Source organism: Astyanax mexicanus, unplaced genomic scaffold (genome assembly GCF_023375975.1).
Source record: "Astyanax mexicanus isolate ESR-SI-001 unplaced genomic scaffold, AstMex3_surface scaffold_33, whole genome shotgun sequence".
Taxonomy (NCBI): Eukaryota; Metazoa; Chordata; class Actinopteri; order Characiformes; family Acestrorhamphidae; genus Astyanax; species Astyanax mexicanus.
In genome coordinates this window covers 3,968,314-3,991,688 of record NW_026040043.1, presented here as the reverse complement: position 1 = coordinate 3,991,688, position 23,375 = coordinate 3,968,314, and the positions used below count along the sequence as shown (strand labels likewise).

The 23,375-nt window shown below is 36.7% G+C and overlaps 1 protein-coding gene across 1 annotated transcript in view; it reads left to right on the top strand.

The window, feature by feature from the left end:
- LOC125789952 (uncharacterized) overlaps positions 1-11,591 on the top strand; it is a 116,205-nt gene extending 104,614 nt beyond the window's left edge. Inside the window, exons 14-15 of the mRNA XM_049473049.1 lie at positions 8,237-8,283; positions 10,601-11,591. Coding sequence (XP_049329006.1) covers positions 8,237-8,283; positions 10,601-11,181 — 628 coding nt within the window. The 3' untranslated portion in view covers positions 11,182-11,591. The remainder of the gene's footprint in view (positions 1-8,236; positions 8,284-10,600) is intronic.
- Positions 11,592-23,375: the final 11,784 nt, after the last annotated feature.

Below are 23,375 nucleotides of genomic sequence, written 5' to 3'. Positions count from 1 at the left end.
GTTCAGTTGGGAGTTGGGTGAGAGGCTAGCTGGGAGAGAGAGTGGCTGGGAGAGCTGCTGGAACAGCCATGAGGCTGGACCATGGTGAACTCTGCTTTGCTCAGGGTCTAGCTTTGAACAACATAATAATAAAGCTAAACATCTTCCTGCACTGACGGTCTCTTAGACTCCTTTCTTCTGCAATCTACATCTACAAGAACTGGTACGTTGTTGAACAGCAGACGTCAAGAAGATCTAATGTTCTCTTCACTGCTTCACTAACCTATTTAGAGAAATCTAAATGTGTGGTTAAGAAGACAGGATTCAGCACCAAGAAAAAAATACAACACTATCATTTATTTTTACAACAGAGTTTAACTGTTGAGACTGAAAATCTCAATCTGACAATAAAAAACACTTAATTTAGGTAAAAAAAAAAGACTCTTGCTGATATTTACAGTTTGTCCTTCAATAGAGACACATGCAGAATCATTTTCTCAGTGATGATGTCACAGGAACTGATCTATTATCTTTATAAGGTGTAATTTAAATGATGTAACCGGGTTTCAAAATCTGTGAACGTGTGTTGAAATTGTAATTTCATATAAAATGAATTTAATGTAATGATTGTCAGTGAGGACATGCAAATATAAAAAAAAATTAAAGAATAATTTTATTTCAACTTTTACTTAGTTCTATTAAATGATGAGTTAAAAATACAGTTAATGGTTTCCATTAATTAAAAATGAAGTAAGGAATCCCAGTTAGAGTCCAGCCAGCAGAGCAGATCAGAACGAGAACATGACCAGAATTATGGATCGAGTAATTAACATGCTGAGATAAACCAGAACCGTAAACAAATAAACAAACAAAACTGAGCCTCAAAAAACCCAGCCCACCGTCCTCCCTTAAAAAATAAGTAAATTAATTTGAGTAGAGTTAACAGGAGGTCTGAGTGAATCATATCAAAATAAATAAAATCATTTATATTCAAATCAAACACACAGACTATTATGTACAGGTGGCAGGTGTGTTAATTTTACTTTACACATCTCTTAAAGATAAGAAGATAAAACTGTTGGGAGCACATTCTTACATATTTTTAATTAAACATTCCTCCCACAGCTGCATTCTCCGTTATCTGGTCCAGGGTGTGAATTATACAGGGACAATCAGAGGGATCATGTTTTTCTTACTTATTACTTACTGTAATTTCTGCAGTACATAAATGATAAATCCTTTACACCAGTAGCACATATTACACTATAGCCTTTATAGTCCGGGTTATAAACAATATATTATACAACAAAATCAACAACTAGTCAATCCCACAAACACACACAGTGCTATTGGTTGCTATCACAATCTAGACCTGTACCTGTTACATTAAAGTCATAGGCCACCCAAAAACAAAACAAATCTGTCTGTAGTTTTCTCATCCTGAAAATTAAATACATATTTTACAAAAGACTAAAACAGAATTCAAGGTTATACAGTGTATCACAAAAGTGAGTACACCCCTCACATTTCTGCAGATATTTAAGTTTATCTTTTCATGGGACAACACTGACAAAATGATACTTTGACACAATGAAAAGTAGTCAGTGTGCAGCTTATATAACAGTGTAAATTTATTCTTCCCTCAAAATAACTCAATATACAGCCATTAATGTCTAAACCACTCGCAACAAAAGTGAATACACCTCTTAGTGAAAGTTCCTGAAGTGTCAACATTTTGTGTGGCCACCATTATTTCAGGAGAGTTTATAAACTTATAAACCATGATTGACTGTAGGCATGACACACTTATCTTTGTACTCCTCACCTGATTGCTGCCACACATGCTTGAGACCATCTGAACCAAATAAATTAATCTTGGTCTCATCAGACCATAGGACATGGTTCCAGTAATTTATGTCCTTTTTTATATGATTTCAGCAAACAGTTTCCACGCTTTTTTGTGTACAGCCTTCAGAAGAGGCCTCTTCTGGGGTGACAGCCATGCAGACCAATTTGATGTGTGCGACGTATGGTCTGAACATTGACAGGCTGACTTCCCACCTCTTCACTCTCTGCAGCAATGCTGACACCACTCCTACACCTTTCTTTCAAAGACAGCATTTGAATGTGACACTGAGTGCCTGCACTCAGCTTCTTTGGACGACCAACATGCAGTGTTGTGCACGTTACTTTGAAAAAGTAATTAGTTATAGTTAGTAGTTACTTCTCCAAAAAAGTAACTGAGTTACTAATGGAGTTACTTCACTATAAAAGTAACTAGTTACCAGTAAAAGTAACTATTGCGTTACTTCGCCCGTAAAAAAAATGAACAAAAGAAAATAAATAATGTAATTACTATTATTATTAGAAAAATAACAAACGAAAATAAACCCAAAATGTTGACAAAAATATAATCTAACGAATAAAAAAAAATAAGAAACGAAAAACTCCACAGGACCAAAGAAAATGACTAAGACTTGTAATACTGAAAAAAACAAAAGAATGGACAAAAACAACAATCCATTAAAAAACTCATTTAAAACAATCAAAGGCTTTTTGCGCAGAATAATAAAAGTTTCGGTTAGTTTCAGTTTCAAATCATGAAAACAGCTCACCAAAACCTCAACCTCTCCTTTATATTTGACAATATTTGATTAACTTACTTTACTTATTTTCATTTAACTGAACTGAGTTGGATATTATTTATAGCCTCGCGCTGAATTCAGCTCCGCGCTGTGAAAGAGAGCGCGATAGAGAGAGAAAGAGAGAGAGAGGCGCAGCGCTTTTTGCCTGATTTCTCTTTATTAATTATCAGTACATTTGTTGGCTTTAGTGAGTTTAATAACATTTTTTTAACATAATTTTACTATACTTGTCCGACCTTATCTATTAAAACTTTTTTTTAGAAGACAGAGGCTATTGCTGCGCCAAGCACCACTTTGCGTGCCTGACATTTCAGAGCGAATTTCAAAGTGAAATTCAGTTAAATAATAGCATAGTTAACTAAAATAAATTTATGTTCAGTCAAAGTTATTTTCTATTTTAATTTTCCATTTCAAAAACTCCAGCATTTGAGTGAGAATAAGCATCTGTTGAAATTAAATGTTAAGTTACAGTTATTTAGTCTGTGTACTAAACATAAATATAAATCCTTATAACTGACAGAAACAAATATAACTAATAATAATTTATTAGTGAACACACATCATTTCCAGACCACCACGCCCATCTGCGTTAATATATTCCAAAAGTCCAACGCTATTTTAAGGACGCGTGCAAGGCGTAAAAATAGACTGTTGACGGGGTGTACGATGGCAACGCGCCACGCTACACGCCTTGCGCGGGGTGTAGGATAGGGCCCTTTGTCTGTATGCGCGAAGTTAAAAAAAAAAGTTCATTCAGCTGCTAAAGTAACGTGCAGTAAGGAGGTGTCGGAAATGGTAACGGCGTTATAGTTACAGTCAGAGTAATGAGTTAGATTACTCGTTACTGAAAAAACCATCACTGCCAACATGAGGTCTGTTCTGAGTGGATCTTGCTCTTTTAAAATGCTGGATGATCTTGCTCACTGTGCTGCAGCTCAGTTTCAGGGTGTTGGAAATCTTCTTGTAGCCTTGGCCAAACCTTATGTAGTGAAACAAATTCGTCTTTTAAGATCCTCAGAGAGTTCTTTACCATGAGGTGCCATGTTGGAACTTTCAGTGACAAGTATGAGAGAGTGTAAGAGCTGTACTACAAAATTGAACAATCCTGCTCCCTATGCACACCTGAGATTTTGGAGAGAAATTGACAAGCAGAGCTCAATTTGGACATTTAGGGGTGTGGTCTCCTAGGGGTGTACTCACTTTTGTTGCTGGTGGTTTAGACATTAATGGCTGTATATTGAGTTATTTTGAGGGGAGAATAAATTTACACTGTTATATAAGCTGCACACAGACTACTTTTCATTGTGTAATACTTCAGTTTTGTCCCATGAAAAGATATACTTAAATATCTGCAGAAATGTGAGGGATGTACTCACTTTTGTGATACACTGTACATTAGTGTATTGATTTACTGCATAAATATATGACAGAGTTTCTGCAGATCCTTTAAAAGCGTTAAGTTCATTTATCTAAAAGTCTTGATTCCACCCCTGAGGGTCTTAAAATGTTGCTTTTATTTCATATTTCATATGCATGTTGGTTTTGTTTAACATATTAGTTTGTTAGAAAATGTAATAATACAACAAATATACTGTAAAGTCTGTAAACTTAACATTAATTATTTTGTTATTTTGAAAAATGGTCTTAATTTTTCTCTCTTACAAAGTCTTACATTTTATTTCCCCAAACCTGCCGATGCCCTGATTTGAGTTTACTGTAGTACTAGCAATATATGTGCACCTAATTCCTCACTACTAAACCCACCAGAGTATCAAGCTTTTAGTTATATGTTCACATTTTTAATTCCATCTTAAAATGAAGCACACGTTTCATTGAGCCTGCAGTAGGTGTAATTTTTTATATACATTTTTTGTTTATGTTGTGCAGACATTAAAAAGTCCATCTAAAACTACATCTTGATTCTCATATTAATGTTCTGTTCCACCTTAAGAGCTGAAGACATTCAGTTCAAAGCCCTAAAAACATCTGTAGCCTGAAGCCTGTGTGTTGCCACAGCTGCATTTAAGGTGGAATGATCAATTCAAACAATCTAAAATCTTTATGTAATAGATTTAGTGAAAGCAATAAAGTGTGTTTTAGAAAATTAAATAACAGCTACTTACATGGCTTATGCAGGTCTCGTTTTGTAAGCGTGGGGGACATTACATATTAGGATATTAGAAAGTGGATCATACTATTTGCACAGTGAGGACGAAACTGCTGTATTTTTGTTCTTAAAATTCTGTTTAAATATTCTCTTTTTAAAATTTTAGCTTTTTTTTTTGTTTGCTTATCAGAGACAAACTACCATTTAAAAAAAACAAAAACACTAATTTATCCTTTTACTTTTGGGGTGCCGGGATACGGTTTAGGGGATGCTGGAGCCGCCCTAAAAAGGGCTATCGACGTCCATGCACATTATATTAATATCTGAAGTCAACAAAATCACTACAAAAATTCACACTGTAATACAATCAGCACCATTTTAATCTCACATACATAACAATAATAAAATAAACAGATTATAAATATAAAACTCATATAAAGCTTGTCTTACTAAGAATAAACATTTTTCACACATTTCAGTAGTTAAAGCACAGAGAAGATGATGTTTTATTGGGAGCACCCAGGAGCAGTGAGGATTAAGGGCAGAACCGTGTCGTTCTACATGCTGCTGTTGCCCTGTATATGTGGAGAATGTACTGTAACTCTTTGACTGTAAATGTAATGGATGCAGGAGTTTATATAGCTGTTATTCTTCTATTTAACTGATCACTTAAAGGATTATCCTCCTCGCTCAATGAGATAAAACTGCATTCAGAATGGCCTCAATAGCACTGCTTTATGAATGTGTTCTATTCTGATTGAGCTATTAATTGGAATATTGTCAGATTATCAGGCTGCATGTAAACGTGGTTAATATCATCACATGATATTTAGCACGTTATAAAATTGTAATTTTAGGTCTGAGTGAATCATATCAGAAGAAATAAAATCATTTACATTCAATTCAGGCATACAGACTATTATATACAGGAGACAGGTGTGTTTCTGTCACACATCTTTTCAGCGAATAAGAAGATAAAACTGTTGGGAGCAGATTGTTATATAATTTTATCAAACATTCCTCCTACAGCTGCATTCTCCATTATCTGGTCCAGGGTGTGAATTATCAGAGTCCTATTTGCTTACTGTAATTTTTACACTACATAAATGATAAATACATTACACCAGCTAATGTAGCACATACCACACTGTAACCTTCATAGTCAGAGTCATAAACAATATACAGTATTATACAGCAAAATCAACAGCTAGTCAATCCCACAAACACACACCCAATAGAATAGAATAAAACTGTTCCACCAAGGCAGGACATTTTTTTCTCTGGTTTCACCATACAAAGAACAATTAAGTAACAAACACGTCCATAAAAACAAAACAAACAACATATCAGTAAATAACAATAACACTGCTATAAATAATAAACATGTACAAACCAGGTACAACTTAGTGCAATTTGTTAATGCGTTTGATGGCACCCTTTATCTAGGGCTGCTGGGATACATTTTAGGTGCTGCAGTTCCACTAAAAAGAGCTAGCGATGTCCATGCACGTTACATTAACATCTGAAATCTTAAATTTTACTCTTAATTCCTTTAAATGAACAAAATCACTGTACCAAAATTCACACTGTAATACAATCAGCACCATTTTAGTCTCACATACATAATAATAAAATAAACAACTTTTAAATATAAAGCTCACATAAAGCTCATTATCTTACATAGCATAAACACTTATTACACATTTCAGTAGTTAAAGCACAGAGAAGATGATGTTTTTTAGAGGCTGAATTATAGAAAAAGCTGCAGCAGAGCAGCTAAACTATACAGCTGAGTTCTGTATTAAAACAGCAGGAGAACAGAAACACAAACCCACTTTAAAACCTTTAACCTGCTGCTGAAATAAATCCTTTATTAAAACACTGAATTACAGATCATATAAAAGTACAGAGAGTGAGATTCTCCTTCTGAACCCATTAGAACAGACCCTATGCTAAGCTAAGCGGCTAATGTATTCTCCATCTTTTCATTCTCTGATAAAACTGATCCAGAACAGGCTTATCTTGGACTGTGGTGTTACACAATGCTTCATGAAGCTTTCAGTGTAAAGTCTGGATGTTTCACTGGATACAGAGATTAAAGCAGTGTCCTCACTAAAATCACTAGAGTCACGTTATAACAGTAACTGAAGCTTCGTTACGTCACTGAATCCACTGTGAAGATTCAGATCCCCCGCTTTATTCCACTGACTGAAACTGGAGAAACATGTTCTGATGTTTTAATCCGTCATATTTTTCATATTTTATACCTTATTTACTCACAGTTTTCACACCAATCCTTTAAATAAAATCTAAATCTATAACTGATCTATTTTATATCTGAACCCATCGATGCCCATCAGTCCATCTGATCACATATTCTGAGATGATCAATAAAAAGAGGATAAATCCTAATCCCAACACAGCACAACACATTCAGTTTTAGAATAAAACCCTGTAATTAAATTGTGCAGATTGTAATTGTGAATGTAAGGGAATGTAATTTGTATTATTTATTATTTTTGTTTGTGGTTAATATAAAATGGAGAATTGTGTCAGTGAAATGTTTATTTAATGGTTTAAAGATGAAACTGGTTTATTTTAGTTGTTATAAAGGTTTATTAGTGTGAATGAGCTTCAGTGAAACAGAATGAATCTTGTAGGAAATGAAACTGGACAGTAGAAGCAGCGTAGAGACGAGTATCAGAAGCTTCACTGAATCATTTTCTGATTAAAATGCTTCAGCTGTGTTAATGATCCAGAAGCTTGGTAATGGTCATCACTAGTGTAAAGCTGTAGCAGTGAGGATGTAGAAAAGCACATTTCATAGCTCTATAATGAGGGAAAGCAGCACAGAGCTCAGTGTATCTCCAGCCTGCAGTAAAAGCTTTATTCTGAAGTGTTTAGCAGCAGCCAGAGGCTGGAGTTTCCTGCTGATTCAGAATAAGAGCGTCCTCTGCAGGAGGAGAGGAGTATCACCTATTAGCCTCAGCTGGATCAAACTCAACTATTAACCAAACTAATAAAACTATAATAATAACTAAACTAACATTTATAACCAGATAAATCTAATCTAATCTAACTCAGTAAATACATTCTATATTAAAAGTCCCTGTTTATTTTTACTGAACATAATTTAACCCTTTTTTTGTCATAATAGTTACATTTATCACAGGTAATAATAACCAGTGTTACTGTGGTCAGTAATATTACTATAGTACAGTCCTCTGATTTAAATCACTGTTATACAGGTAATGATGTTTAGATTTATATACTTTAACCAAATCAATATTTTACCCTTTAAATGATTTAAACCATCAAATCATTACCAGAACAAACTGTATTTATTATTTATTTAATTTGTATTTAATTTAGTAAATATTGTTTACTATGTGTGTATTTTGATTAGTTATATATTATTTAATAATTAATTAACCACAAGGATGTTGCTGAGAACACAAAATATGCATTAACGTGTGTGTGTGTGTGTGTGTGTGTGTGTGTGTAGAGTGGAGCATGGAGGGAACATCAGATTGAAAACAGGACTAAAGAAATGTAAGTACACAAATACACACACACACATACACACAAACATACACACACACTCATACACACACAAACACTCATACACACAAAAATATACACACACTCATACACACAATCATACACACAAAATACACACACTCTCATACACACACACACTCATACACACAACAGTATACACACTCACACACTCATACACGCAAAAATACACACACACACATACACACAATCATACACACAAAATACACACACTCTCATACACACACAATACACACACTCTCATACACACAACAGTATACACACTCACACACTCATACACACAATCATACACACAAAATACACACACTCTCATACACACACACACTCATACACACAACAGTATACACACTCACACACTCATACACGCAAAAATACACACACACACATACACACAATCATACACACAAAATACACACACACTCATACACACAAAATACACACACTCTCATACACACACACACTCATACACACAACAATATACACACACAAAAATATACACACACAAAAATACACTCACACATACACAAACACTCATACACACCAACACACACACACACTCACACTAATACACACACACATTTAAATACACACTAATACACACACACACCCTCATACAGACTCACGCACACACTCAAATACACTCATACAAATATACACAAAAACCAGCACTCAAAAATATGGGAGGTAAATTCTACCAAACATTAAACTAAAAATGAAAACATTAAAATGAAAATGTAAATACTGTTTTGCGCTTTCTTTTACCAAACATGTGAAAAAATTATGACAAAAAAAAAAATAATTAAATCTTTGCATTGCAAAATTTGCAATTAAAGGTGTCAAAATAAAAAGGTAAAGGAAGATTAGCGCTGTCTGCTGGAGATTTACTTTTCATTTCTTATTTTTCTTTTTTTGTTTTTATCTTCAGCAGCAAATACATGTAAATTAACAGTAGGTGGAGCTACAGCTACTGAACCTCCGGAAAAAACACAAATTCATTTAATACCTGAGAAATGAAAAGTAAATCACCAGCAGACAGCGCTAATCTTCCTTTACCTTTTTATTCTATAAATAAAAACGCTACCATTGCATTTAGATTTTAGTTTTGATATTTATTATTCTTTTATTTTTCTTTTTACAAATAGCTTTTTTATTTTAGATTTGAGTGTAAAATACCCGTATGGTGATGAAGATGAAATGACAACATTTTGTATTTAAATGTTATTTTTGTCACATGTGACCCGTGCTCAAGTGAAAAATTAAATTTCACACGTTTGTGAAAAGAAATTTCATTTTAATTTTTCATTTGATTTATTTTGGTAGCATTTACCACCCATTCAAACACACACACACACACACACACACAAACATACACATACACACACACACACACACACACAAACATACACATACACACACACACACACACACATTTAAACACACACATTTAAACACACACAATCACACACACACACACACACACACACATTTAAACACACACATTTAAACACACACAATCACACACACACATTTAAACACACACAATCACACACACACATTTAAACACACACATTTAAACACACATTTAAACACACACATTTAAACACACACATTTAAACACACACACACACATTTAAACACACACATTTAAACACACACAATCACACACACACATTTAAACACACACATTTAAACACACACATTTAAACACACACATTTAAACACACACATTTAAACACACAATCACACACACACATTTAAACACACACATTTAAACACACAATCACACACACACACATTCAAACACAAACACACGCACACACACACACATTTAAACACACACATTTAAACACACACAGACACACACACACATTTAAACACACACATTTAAACACACACATTTAAACACACACAGACACACACGCACACACACACATTTAAACACACACATTTAAACGCACACAATCACACACACACACATTCAAACACAAACACGGACACACACACACACATTTAAACACACACATTTAAACACACACAAACACACACACACACATACACACACACACACATTTAAACACACACACATACACACACATTTAAACACACACACACACACAAACACACACACACACATACACACACAAACACACACACACATACACACACATACACACACACACACATTTAAACACACACAATCACACACACACACATTTAAACACACACAATCACACACATACACACACACTCACACACACACTCTCTCTCTAATGTGTGTTCTTGTGTTCAGACGGCTGTGATCTCACACTGGATCCAAACACAGCGAACAGTGATCTCTCTCTGAGTGAAGAGAACAGGAGGGTGGAGAGAGGAGAGCTGCAGCCGTATCCTGATCATCCAGAGAGATTTGATGGGTGGTCGCAGGTTCTGAGTAGAGAGAGAGTTACTGGACGCTGTTACTGGGAGGCTGAGTGGAGCGGAGACGTTGCTGTAGCTCTGAGTTATAAAACCATCAGCAGGAAAGGAGGAGGTTCAGACTCTCGGTTTGGAGAGAATGAAAAGTCCTGGAGGCTGATGATCTATAATAACAGTTACTCTGTTCATCACAATAATAACAGCACTGCTCTCCCTCCTCCTCCCTCTCCCTCTAACAGAGTAGGAGTGTATGTGGACTGTCCCGCCGGCACTCTGTCCTTCTACACCATCTCCTCTCATACACACACACCCTCCTCACACACACCCTCCTCACCCTCACACACCCAAACACTCACACACCTACACACATTCTACACCACATTCACTGAACCGCTCTATGCTGGGTTCAGACTTATATTTTATAACTCCTCAGTGCATCTGTGTGATATAGAATAGTGTGTGTGTGTGTGTTTGTTTATGACTGTGTGTGTATGTGTGTGGGCGAGAGATAGATTGTGAGTGATGGTGTTTGTGTGAGAGTGTGTATGTGCTTTTGTGTGTGTGTCTGAAAGAGAGAGAGAGAGAGAGAGAGAGAGAGAGAGAGTGTGTGTGTGTGTGTGTGTGAAAGAGTGTAAGTGTGCATTAGTATATGTCTGAGACTGTGTGTGTTTGTGTGAGAATGGGTGTTTGTGACTGTGTGTGTGTGTGTGCATTTTGTGAAAGAGAGTTTGTGTGCACTTATCAAATCTTCATCATAATAATATACAATTAAATTGTTTATGTTAATATATTGTGATTCTGAGTTTATAATTTATTATTGGTAATTAAATGATTATGATTGTAAATATATTGTTTATGATTGTGAGTTTATTGTTAATTATTGGTAATTAAATCATTATTATTGTAAATATGTTGTGTATGATTGTGAGTTTATTGTTTAAATACAGTAAATATTATAAATATAAATAGGACAGATATCAGTGAACAGAAGCTCTGAAGATCTCAGTGATTTTTAAGCTTCATCACAGAAATCTGTTATATGAAATGATTATGAGCGTCCTGTATCTGATATCTGAGAATATTCTGTACAGAAACTGATAATCTGATATTAAATTCTTCTTCAGATGTGAGATTATCGTGTGCTGTGTTCAGTTTACCTCAGAAATCTGATGATGGAGCTGGAAATTACGTTACACCTGAATTCCAATTAAACATCACGATAATTTTACACAATTTCAAAATAAAAGGTTTTTATTGTTAATGAAAATGAACAAAATAATGAAACTGCAGTTGAAAAAATTGTAATTTAAGTCAAAAAAACAGTAATTAAAAGAAAAAACTCAATTTGCCAGAGAGAACAGAGATGTTAAAATAAATGTAGGACACTGACATCAGACTCACTGAATATGAAAAAGAAATAAAATAAACTAAGAAAAGAAAGTTTATAAGAGATAAAAATGACTATAAAACTGGATACATACAGTGGCATGAAAAAGTATTTGCCCCCTACAGATTTATTTTGTTTTTGCTTTTTTGTCATACTGATATTTTTCAGATTATTAAACAAACTTTAATATCAGACAAAGATAACCTGAGTAAATATAAAAAGCATTTTTTAAATGATAATTGTATTTATTAAAGTAAAAAAAACATTCAAACTAATATTGTCCTGTGTGAAAAAGTATTTCCCCCTAAATCTAATAACTTAGTTGTGCCACCCAATCAAGCTTTAATGATAACTGATAACGAGTCTTTCTCATCTCTGTGGAGGAATTTTGTTCCACTCTTCTTTACAGAATTGTTTTAATTCAGACACATTGGAAAATAAACATCCTGTTTAAGATCATCCACAGCATCTCAATCAGACTTTAACTAGACCCTCCAAAACCTTCATTTAGTTTTTTTAAGCCATTCAGAGGTGATGTGTTAAATGATGATGTGTTAATTTTACACCAGATGTAAAGGAAAACACACCTTCCAAAAAGTTCCACTTTTGTCTCTTCAGTCCAAAGAATATTTACCCAAAGTTTTGAAGATCATCAAGATGTTAGTTGGTAAAAGTTAGACGGGCCATTGTGTTCTTTTTGGTCAGCAGTGTTTTTTTTTATCTTGGAAGACTTCCCTCAGTCTCTTTCTTATTATTGAATCATTAAAACTAACCTTAACTGAGGCGAGTGAGATCCTGCAGTTCTTTAAATGTTGTTCTGGGTTCTTTTGGGATCTCCTGGATGAGTTGTTCACGCCCTTTTGGAGTAATTTTGGTCGGCCGGTCACTCCTGGGAAGATTCACCAGTGTTCAGTGTTTTCTCCATTAGTGAATAATAGCTCTCACTGTGGTTCTCTGGAGTCCCAAAGCTTTAGAAATGACTTTATAACCTTTTCCAGACTGATAAATTAGCAATGACTTTGTTTTCTCATCTGTATTTGAATTTCTTCAGATGAGGGTATAATAATGTGCTGCTTTTTGGGATATTTTGTCTGCTTCATGTTGTCAAACAGGTTCTTTTTAAAATATTTCCTGATTCTACAGATCAGGAAATATTAAGAGGTTAAATAACTCTAAGTAACGCATTACTGACATCACTGATTTTGTACCACTTTGGGATGCCTTAAGTACCACCACTGGTACAGGTACCACTGTACAAAATAATTACTAGTAGATTTTCTACAAAAAAATTCCCCATTTCTTCCAAAATTTTCCCTTGGGGATCAATAAAGTATCTATTTATCATCTATCTACAGTGTTACGGTTCTGTACAGATGCATACAGTGCTGCATTTGTCCTGCAGATGTCACCATTACCCAGAGTTAGAAGTGAATACCAGTACAGTACAGGGCATGGAAATATTTACGCATTTACTATATGACACTTAAAGGCACACTAGGTAGGATTTCCTTAATTTTTGAACTTTTTAAAGAAGTGAAATTACAGCTTGAATCTCACTGCAGCGCTGCATTGAGGTGTAATAGGAGGAATAGCGGTGCTCTCGTGTCTGTGCCAGAGCTCCTCCTGTAAAGGCCCTGTCCCACTGCGATTGCGTCTAAATATCCACTAAAGTACGTCCAAATTTATCAGAAAACACTGCGTCCACTGAGTGAACGCGCTGCGTCCAAATTACATCCATATTCCGTCTAAATTGAAGTTGGACGCCGACTTCCAAATTTGTACGTCGACTTCCACTCTTTGGACGTCGACTTCCAACTATATATGGTTGTTTTTTCTAGTGAATCATCATTTCTTCTTGAGCTACAAGGGAGAGCACATCTATTCTCTTCTACACAACCATGGACCACAAATTCCTTGCAGTGATGGTGCAGCAGCAGAACATACTCCTCCATGTGCTGGACCAGACCGGGAGGAGGAGGAGGCGGCAGCAGGAGAGGACTGTATGGGCGGCGGCCGTCTTAGCGGAACCCTTCCTCTTGGCTGGCATCTTGGAAAGTGTGGAAAAGCGATGGACGCCAGAAAAATATTTTTATGGATGTTGACGTCCACCTGTACGTGCCGTCCAAATATCCACTAAAATCCGTCCGTACTGCGTCTAAATGTCCAAAAAATTACGTCCATATTAGTCGCCGTCTATTCCGAAAATTTTGGGAGGTACCAAAACCACTTTTGCGTCTAAAGTGGACGGCAACGTCTAAACTACGTCCACTTGGACGGTGCCGTCCAAATATCCACTAAACTACGTCCAGATTGCGTCTAAATATCCACTAAATATCCACTAAACTGCGTCCACTGAAATTTGGACGTACTTTAGTGGATATTTAGACGCAATCGCAGTGGGACAGGGCCTTAAGTTTTTCTAGACGGCCGCGACCAACACTCGTGAGAACTGCGCCTCTTTACAGCACTGCGACCTGCTTTCAGACCTGTATGTAGTTCTAACAGTTCTACAAGGACTACAAAAACCCGCCATTTGGAGTTGGTTAATTCTTTACAGAAGCTAAGTAGTAGTGATGGACACAGTAGCTCTTTTAGATTAACTAAATCATTAGAATCCATTCACTAAAAATATTCGTTCAAAAGATTCGTTCATTCGAACAAATCTATTGTGCTGTTCATCTGAGCTGAGGAGAAGCCCCGATGAATTCAGATAGTACCAGATAAAGACAGATTACAGGTAAATCAGTGGGTATTTCTGTTTTGTAAGGAGCTTAAAATGTTAATAAGAGAGTTAAAAGGTTATTAAAACAACCAGACTGTAAATATGTGATATATAAGTTGAGATAAAGTGTTTGGTTTAACTGCTAAAGCTGTAGGCTAGCAGGCGGAAGCAAGCAGCGATTAGCATTTGCGATTTGCATTAGCGATCGCAAAGTGTAAAATATGGCTGTTTGTAAGCTTAGCTTGCAGTAAATTGCCCCAAACTGAAATATACATTTTAGTCTACATATATATATTGATATATGAAGCATAAATGGGAAGAAGCTGGAGCCAATGTATGTGACCGAACCGTAAGAAATCGCCTAAAGGAAATGGGATTTCAATACAGGAAAGCTAAAAGAAAACCATCATTGACACCTAAACATAAAAGAACAAGACTGCAGTGGGCTAAGGAGAGGCAATCATGGACTGTGGATGACTGGATGAAAGTTATCTTCAGTGATGAGTCAAGAATCTGCATTGGACAAGGTGATGATGCTGGAACTTTTGTTCGGTGCCGTTCCAGTGAGATTTATGAAGAGGCCTGCCTGAAGAAAACAACCAAATTTCCACAGTCCTTGATGATATGGGGCTGCATGTCAGGCAAAGGCACTGGGGAGATGACTGTGGTTAATTCTTCTATCAATGCACAAGTTTACATTGACATTTTGGACAGTTTTCTCATCCCTTCAATTGAACAGATGTTTGGAGATAATGAAATAATTTTCCAAGATGACAATGCATCGTGCCATAGGGCAAAAACAGTGAAGGCATTCCTTGGAGAAAGACACATTCAGTCGATGTCATGGCCTGCAAATAGTCCAGATCTCAACCCAATTGAAAACCTGTGGTGGAAATTGAAAAAAATGGTCCACAAGAAGGCTCCGACCTGCAAAGCTGATCTGGCAACTGCTATCAAAGAGAGTTGGCACCAAATTGATGCAGAATACTGTTTGTCACTCATCAAGTCCATGCCTCAGAGACTGAAAGCCGTTATAAAAGCCAAAGGTGGTGCAACTAAATACTAGTGATGTATTTTGAATCATCTTTTGTTTATCTGTTTTTCATGATTCCATACTTTTTTCCTCAGAATTGAGTGATTCCATATTTTTTTCCCTGTGGTTGGTCAATAAAAGTAACATTCACTGACTTCCACAATGTTTTTTTCTTCATTTCTTTGAGTGTTCCTGAAAGCCAACAAGTTGCACTTTGGAATTACCTTATTATTGTATCATGTTTTTGATCAGAGTTTGTTTTACAGAATGAAATGTCTGAAGGAGTGCTCATCCAAGACTGGTGATTCCATACTTTTTGCCAGGGGTTGTACATGAAGATCATGAGTTTGTAATTAAGCTTGAATTTGCTAAAAGGCAGACATTCATTTTTTAGTGTATAAACTAAAGACTACACTGCTGGAGTCTCTATTTTATCGTCCACTGAAACTCTGTATGTGCTGATGCTGAATTTTACTTGCAGATCTGAAACCCTGAATCAGAAAAGGTTGGACATTATGGGGAAAAAAAAGACCAGACAGTATAAACCTCAGGTATTTTAAGTAAGTAAAGTAACCAGGTGATTTGGTCCAAAAACACCCACAAATAAAGAGGATATACAGTTTGCAGCAAATGTATAATAAAATGATCAAAATGATTAAGAACAATGTTCATCAAAGACTGGAAATAATCTGCATATTTCTCCCTCTACAGCCCATAATAACATTAAACCATTTAAAGAATTGGGAGGAATTCCAGTGTCTAAACATCAAACCCAACGCTTACATAATTTAGCGGCTCACATTTAGCAATAAAGACAACAGTGCTGAGCCAACACTGATTTTCCTACAACCTGAAACTTCTGATGCCAAAAACAACTATTTACATATTGCTAAAATCAAGCATAAGAGCTAAAATCTCTTGTTAAATTGTTAGAGCTTTAGACCTTATCACCACTGGCAGAGAGGAGAGCACTCAGCAAGCTGCTGAACACCATGGACAGTGTTCACCACCCTCTGCACAGCACCATCACCAGGCAGAGAAGCTCATTTAGTGGCAGACTGCTGTCCCAGTCCTGCTCCAGGGACAGACTCCAAAAGTCTTTTGTCCCTCAGGCCATAAGACTGTTCAACTCATCTCAGCACAGCAAACTGAAGACTCTGTGACACTTTTTCATTCCGGCAAGTCTGGTCACTCCATGGACTCACCCTCATCTCTGCAGACACACTCTCAGAGAAGCCCCATTACATTATTTGTATGGTTTTCTGTTCTGCACTACTAGTTTATTTACTGTCCGCAGTTTTGATCTTTGCAAATTTTGATTATATAACTGAATTCTTGCACTCTCTGTATGTCTGACATATCATCTTCTAAATCTCTAAATCTAAATCTTAGTTCACAGAATTCATAGAAAACACAAATATACTAATTTAACTTACATTTAAAGTATGTGTAACTAATTAACTAATGAATCAATATTCATAGTAGACACAATAATAACAGTTTTAGAGTGGAGTAAAATAATAGAAACACAAGGAGACACTTGTAAGATTCTACCATTTATTACACATGATGACATTCTTAAATAAAATCGCTTCACTCAACAGTTCTTGCATAGATATATTACAATACCAATTTAAAAAAGAATTATGAAACAAACCAGTAACAAAAATAAACTCTTCTTTTTCTTTTTTCCTTAATAAAGAACATTATCATACTAATATCATATAATACAAATCATATTTGGAAATGCTCTTTACAGCAAAGAAAACACAACTTAAAGGAACGGAGCGAGAGATCGGAGTGGAATAACTGGGAAAGAGCAGGAGGAGAGTGATGGATTTACAGGAGGAAACTTGGGAGAAGTCCGTAAATAGGAAAATCGACACAGAGACACTCTTTCAGAGTGTCAAACATTGACGGACTGATGGATGAAAAACTTCCCGAGCTGTTTGTGTTGAGGTTCAGCCTGAGTTAGGGTTTTCTCTGGAGTTCTGAATCAGTGTTGTGAATAAGGTTCATTCAGAGTTCTGAAAAAAAGATGTTGGTGGAGTGGGTTCATCTGTACACAGGAAATCCAAAGCAAAGTTTGGACACAGTTTTGTTCTTGAGGAGTTTATGAGGGAATGTAACATGTAACACAATACAAAACTGACGTAACAAACATTAAACACAAGACACTCGAGAACATGAAGACACACCTGTTTTAAAGTTGGTTCTACAGGACTGGAGGAAAGTTGGAAAGTTCTAGGCATTAATAGAGTAATGGTGTGGTAGAAGCTCCAAAGTACTGAGTAATTATAATAAAATATAAGATATGTTCCAATACACACAGCAAATTTCTGGAGTTCTAAAATCTGGAGTTAAGCAAAAATGTGTGAAAGTGTTAAATTGTGTGAGTTTATTCTCCAAATTAAACCACAAGTTGATTTGAGGGGAACTCTTTGGTGGTGTAGAGTTTATTTCAGAGTTTATCCCACAAGGTGTTGAGGAGCGTGACTGACCTCTTTAATGGGCGTGTCCCCCAATCCTAGCTCATCATCAGTGTGTAGTCTTGCCCACCAGGGCTCCTTCCATGAGGTGTTACATTACATTTTATATAATGGTCGTTTGATTAGCTGTTGTGTTGTTGGCTATTAGAGCAAGTTACCATCTTCTGTACTGTAAAATGTGACAAAGTGCTGGTAATGCACTGAGAACTGCAGTGCAGGATTAGAGCTGCCATGCAATGGAAAAATACACTGGCATACACTTGTTGAGGAAATCGTTATTGTAAACAGTAATGATGCTTTTTGTTGTCATTTCTACTCCTAAATATTCCAGGGTTTTAAAATATTACAATGTTTGTTAATAATATTAGTTTAATAACACGTTTGTATTGTTTGTTAACGCTGTGCAGGAGTTTATGTTAAAATTAACTCCAGCTGAGAGCTGTATTTTCCTCTAGATGGGATAAATATTTTAACTCCCTCAACAGTTCAGATTTAACTCCTGAACAGAGTTAAAAGGCCAACTGAGTTTATATTAACTCTCACAGAGTTTATTCCAAAAAACAGAATTTGCTGTGCAGCCAAAGGAAATTACAATGAAATGCCCAACAGGTTAGAGCTTTAAGATTCTGTAAAATATCTTAGAAATGGGTCATTTTACCAGTTATACCTGGTTCAAATACTAATCCTGACCCTGGCCCTAAATTTAGCCCTGGTACTAAACCCTACCCAGACCCTACCCTTAACCATCACCCATAACCTTAATTTAGCCCTGGTTTAAATTCTAAACCTTACCTTAACCACCTCAGCACAAAAGCTAAACCTCTACCCCTCAGATCCTAACCCCAGCCCTGGTCTAAATCTTAACCTCAGCCTAAAGCTAATTTGTCTGACCCTAAACTCAGCCCTAATAAACCTGCTGTCTGATTCGACTGCAGACTTTCAGAGGAATCTGTTTCACTCATTCTGCTGCGGGACAAACCTGCACTCGAAGGGAGGCAGATTCTCTCAAGGAGGCAGAATTCAGCACAACACCTGAAGGAATGGCAACTTGCTGACCTTACAACATTCTACCAACCAATTAATGTTCAGTATAGGGAGACTCCGCCCACATCGGTGAAGATGAGAGGATGTAGTGAAGTTTTTAGTTCTGCAGTATTTAGACTTTTAGATCATGATACTTTGAAGTCTGTGCCACATGTTTAATACAGTACTGAGACCCTAAGGGGCTTTAAGTGAAAGTGTTGCCCTGCAGAACTGCTGAAGAACATGAGGAGAGCTGATTTATATTTACAGCAGTGATGAATGAAGATCTGATAGGTTCATAGCTGCTTTAGAAGATGTAAGTTAGTGAGTCTGTGAGGGGTTGCTGGGATTGGGGTGAACTTGTATCTACAGTATGCAATTCTTCTCCAAGAAGAATATATATATATTTTTTGTTTGTTTTGTTTTTTAAATAGCAATGTTTAATGCGGTCCACCTTATGTTTTTATTTTGTGATATGTTATGGGTTAAAATATATACGTTTTATTATTTTTCTTCAAAATACCATTTAAACATACATAGGAAAGCAAAGTGAATTTGAAAATGAGGAGTATGACAACTACATGCATAAAAGTTACTACAGTAAAATTAAATATCAAATCCTCACAAAATTAATAAGGCCACAAAATTAGATATTTTAGTTCTCTGCATAGTTATGCATTCAGAGTACATTATTAAGAAACTCCTTCAGATGAGCATTAGTTTAAAAAAAAAAGAATAAACAATGTGTCCGCTACCCACGTTTTGGTCCGACCCACCAGTTGAGAATCACTGGTTAAGATGAGATTAGTATTAATTTACAATACAGAACATTTTAAAATAATGACACTGAATTTAAGGTGTGTCCAAACTTTTGACTGGTACTGTGGATCTGAAGGTGAATATTTGTGTACTTTTACTCCAGTGGAGGTCTAAAGGGAGGAGTTTAACTGGAGTAATATGTGATGTTGTGTATCTGTACTGTAACTGCAGTACAGGGTGTGTGTAGATCCTCCAGCACTGTGAGCTGCTGAGTGTAGATCTCTGGATCTAGGCAGCACTACAGTACTGACTATAGTACTGTACAGTATCTACAGACTAGAGGAGGGTTTAGACTCTGGAGTCTAGTCTCACTCGCTGGAGAAACTTTCTGAGTGAACAGTTAAGAGCTTCTGTAAGAGTGATAAACGCTATAAATGTAAATCTATAAATAAAGCCCTGTTTTCACAGTCAGACTGATAACAGTTCCAGTATTTCCACAGTTCTACAGACTGAACTCGCTCTGTAATCCTGATACATCACTTCTGTACACTAAAAACACGCGTTATTTACACTCTATTTTATATAAAGCTAAGAAGGAGAGGAACTCCAGGCTGTAAAAGCTGTTTAATCTGTAGTTTATAAACTCTAAACTCACCTTCTGACTCCTGCTGCAGAGCCGAGGCAGATTCTACAGGGAACGCCCCCTTCCTGTGAGGCTGTGTGGCTCCTCAGGAAAGTTACCGTAATGAATAGATTATAAGCGCCCTATATATTATATAGTATAAATATCTGTGGTTTATTATGATCTGGTGCTGGTTTTGATAGTAACACAGTCTGACCAAGAAGACCAGAATACCAGCATCCAAAATATAACTTATGCTGGTCTGTTCTGGTTTGGTTTGTTCAGAGAAACAATATGGAGACGAAATATATGGAAATATATATTTATAATACATAAAAAAAATCCATAATATACTACACTTGTTTAAATACATTTTAAAATGTAAGAATATTACATATGCACAAATATTTATATTCTACACCAATTAAATGTAAATACTATTCTGATTTTAGATTATTGTACAATATATAGGCATGAGCTCAGTAATTGTTGCTGACCTCAGAACTGCTCACTGTGTTTACATAGTGAGAATGTCTCATTAATATGAATGAGGCGGAAAGTTAACTCTGTTTTGAAATGAACCTTCTTAGTAATTAAAAGTGCATTGCTCTTTAAAAGTAATGCTGTTTGTTGTGTTGTGCTATTGCATGAAAAGGACAGTAGAGGGAGCTCTGGCCGTAGTTGAGATATAAGAAGCATGTGGAGGAAGAGAAGAAAAATAAATGGAGAGCGTTGAAGCCGATACATGCCTGAAGCCTGATTCTTATTATTTTTACAACTTAGCACTGACACAAAATTGGCGACGAGGATGTCGATTTCTGTGCCTTTACCCGCTCCATTCATGCCCTGCCCGGGGGAACCAGCAATACCATTTCCAACATGGATAAAGATGTTTGATAACTACATGCTGGTGATAGCTGCGTCGGGAGATGGCTGGCCTGATACCAGAAAGCGCGCGGTGCTACTTCATGCTCTGGGAACAGAGGGACAGAGGCTTTTCTACACCCTGCCGAATACCGGAGACACGTTTGCAGCCGCTATTACTGCCCTGAAAGAACATTTTGTGCCGAAGGTGAACGTAATTGCTGAGCGTCACAAGTTTCGCCAAAGAATGCAAAGACCGGATGAAACGGTAAACCAATTCTTAGCTTCATTACGGGAGTTAGCTGCTACATGTGAATTTGGGGACATGGAGGACTAAATGCTACGTGATCAGTTGATCGAGCGTGTTGCTAATGCTCGCATAAGAGACAGATTACTACTCGAACCGGACTTAACTCTAGTAAAAGCTACTACTTTGGCGCTGCAAATTGAAAGTGGACTAAGAGATGCTAACGTTCTGTCTGATGCTACCGCTGCTGGCGTTTTCGCTTCAGTAAGGGTAATACAACGCCAATCTAAAACAAGTCGCACAAATCGTCACGGGGACACAAAGAAGAAGCTACAGAATCCTGCTGCTGCTCACACGGGTAATCACCGTTCCTGCTTCCACTGTGGATCTTTCAGCCACCTCGCCAACAAACCTTCGTGCCCTGCTGTCGGAGTAAAATGCAACAAGTGCGGTAAAATAGGACACTTTTCGCGTGTATGTCGTTCAACACAAAAGGAGGTACGTGAAGTTGTAATAAATGAACCAACAGTTCTTTATATGAACAATGCAGTGCAAGACAAGATCCTCTGCACGGTTCAAGTGACTGTTAATGGACAATGCAAACCTGTTGAGCTGATTGTAGATACAGGCTCATCAGTGTCCATTATTCCAGAGAACATTTATCACAACTGCTTCCCAGGTGGTGTGCTAACTGAACCTACATTTGCTCTTGTTACATACGCAAAAGAGAAAATACATGTAAAGGGGTGCTTAAAAGCTACTATCTCTCATGATCATCATTCTGCTGCAGGTACTCTTGTTGTGGTTGAGTCAGGTGCTGCCCTCCTTGGCTTAGATTTATTTCAGGCATTGCAAATGAAACTTGAAGGACGAAAAGTCGTCACTACCAATACTCAGCCTACCTTTACCGCTCACCCAGCTGTGCCAAAAACTGTACTAGAAAATGCTGCTTCAGAAGTGTCAGTTCAGGAAATAGGGTATGCTAAAAACTTCCTTCACAAAGTGCATGTACTGCCAAATGCTGTTCCAGTACAACAAAAACTCAGGAGACTTCCCTTTGCAGTCAGACAAGCTGTTTCGGAGGAGCTCAAGGATCTCCAGGATAAGGGCATTATTATATCCCCTTGGGTTTCCCCAATAGTGGTGACACAAAAGAGATGGTGGAAAACCACGCATATGTGTAGATTTGAGGGAGCCAAACAAAGTCATTGTAGCTGATTGCCACCCATTACCGCACATGGAGGAACTGTTCTCAAATTTAAGAGGGGCTACTGTCTTTTCTACGATTGATTTAGCTTCTGCTTACCACCAAATGCCTCTGCACCCTGACAGTCGTGATATTACTGCATTTATCACACATGACGGACTTTTTCGTTTCTGCAGAGTCCCGTTTGGGTTGGCTTCAGCTCCCTCCGCCTTTCAAAAGATGATGTCAATCATTCTTGCAGGCTTGCCAGGTGTGCAGGCATACCTGGATGATGTCATCTGCTATGGCACTACACAA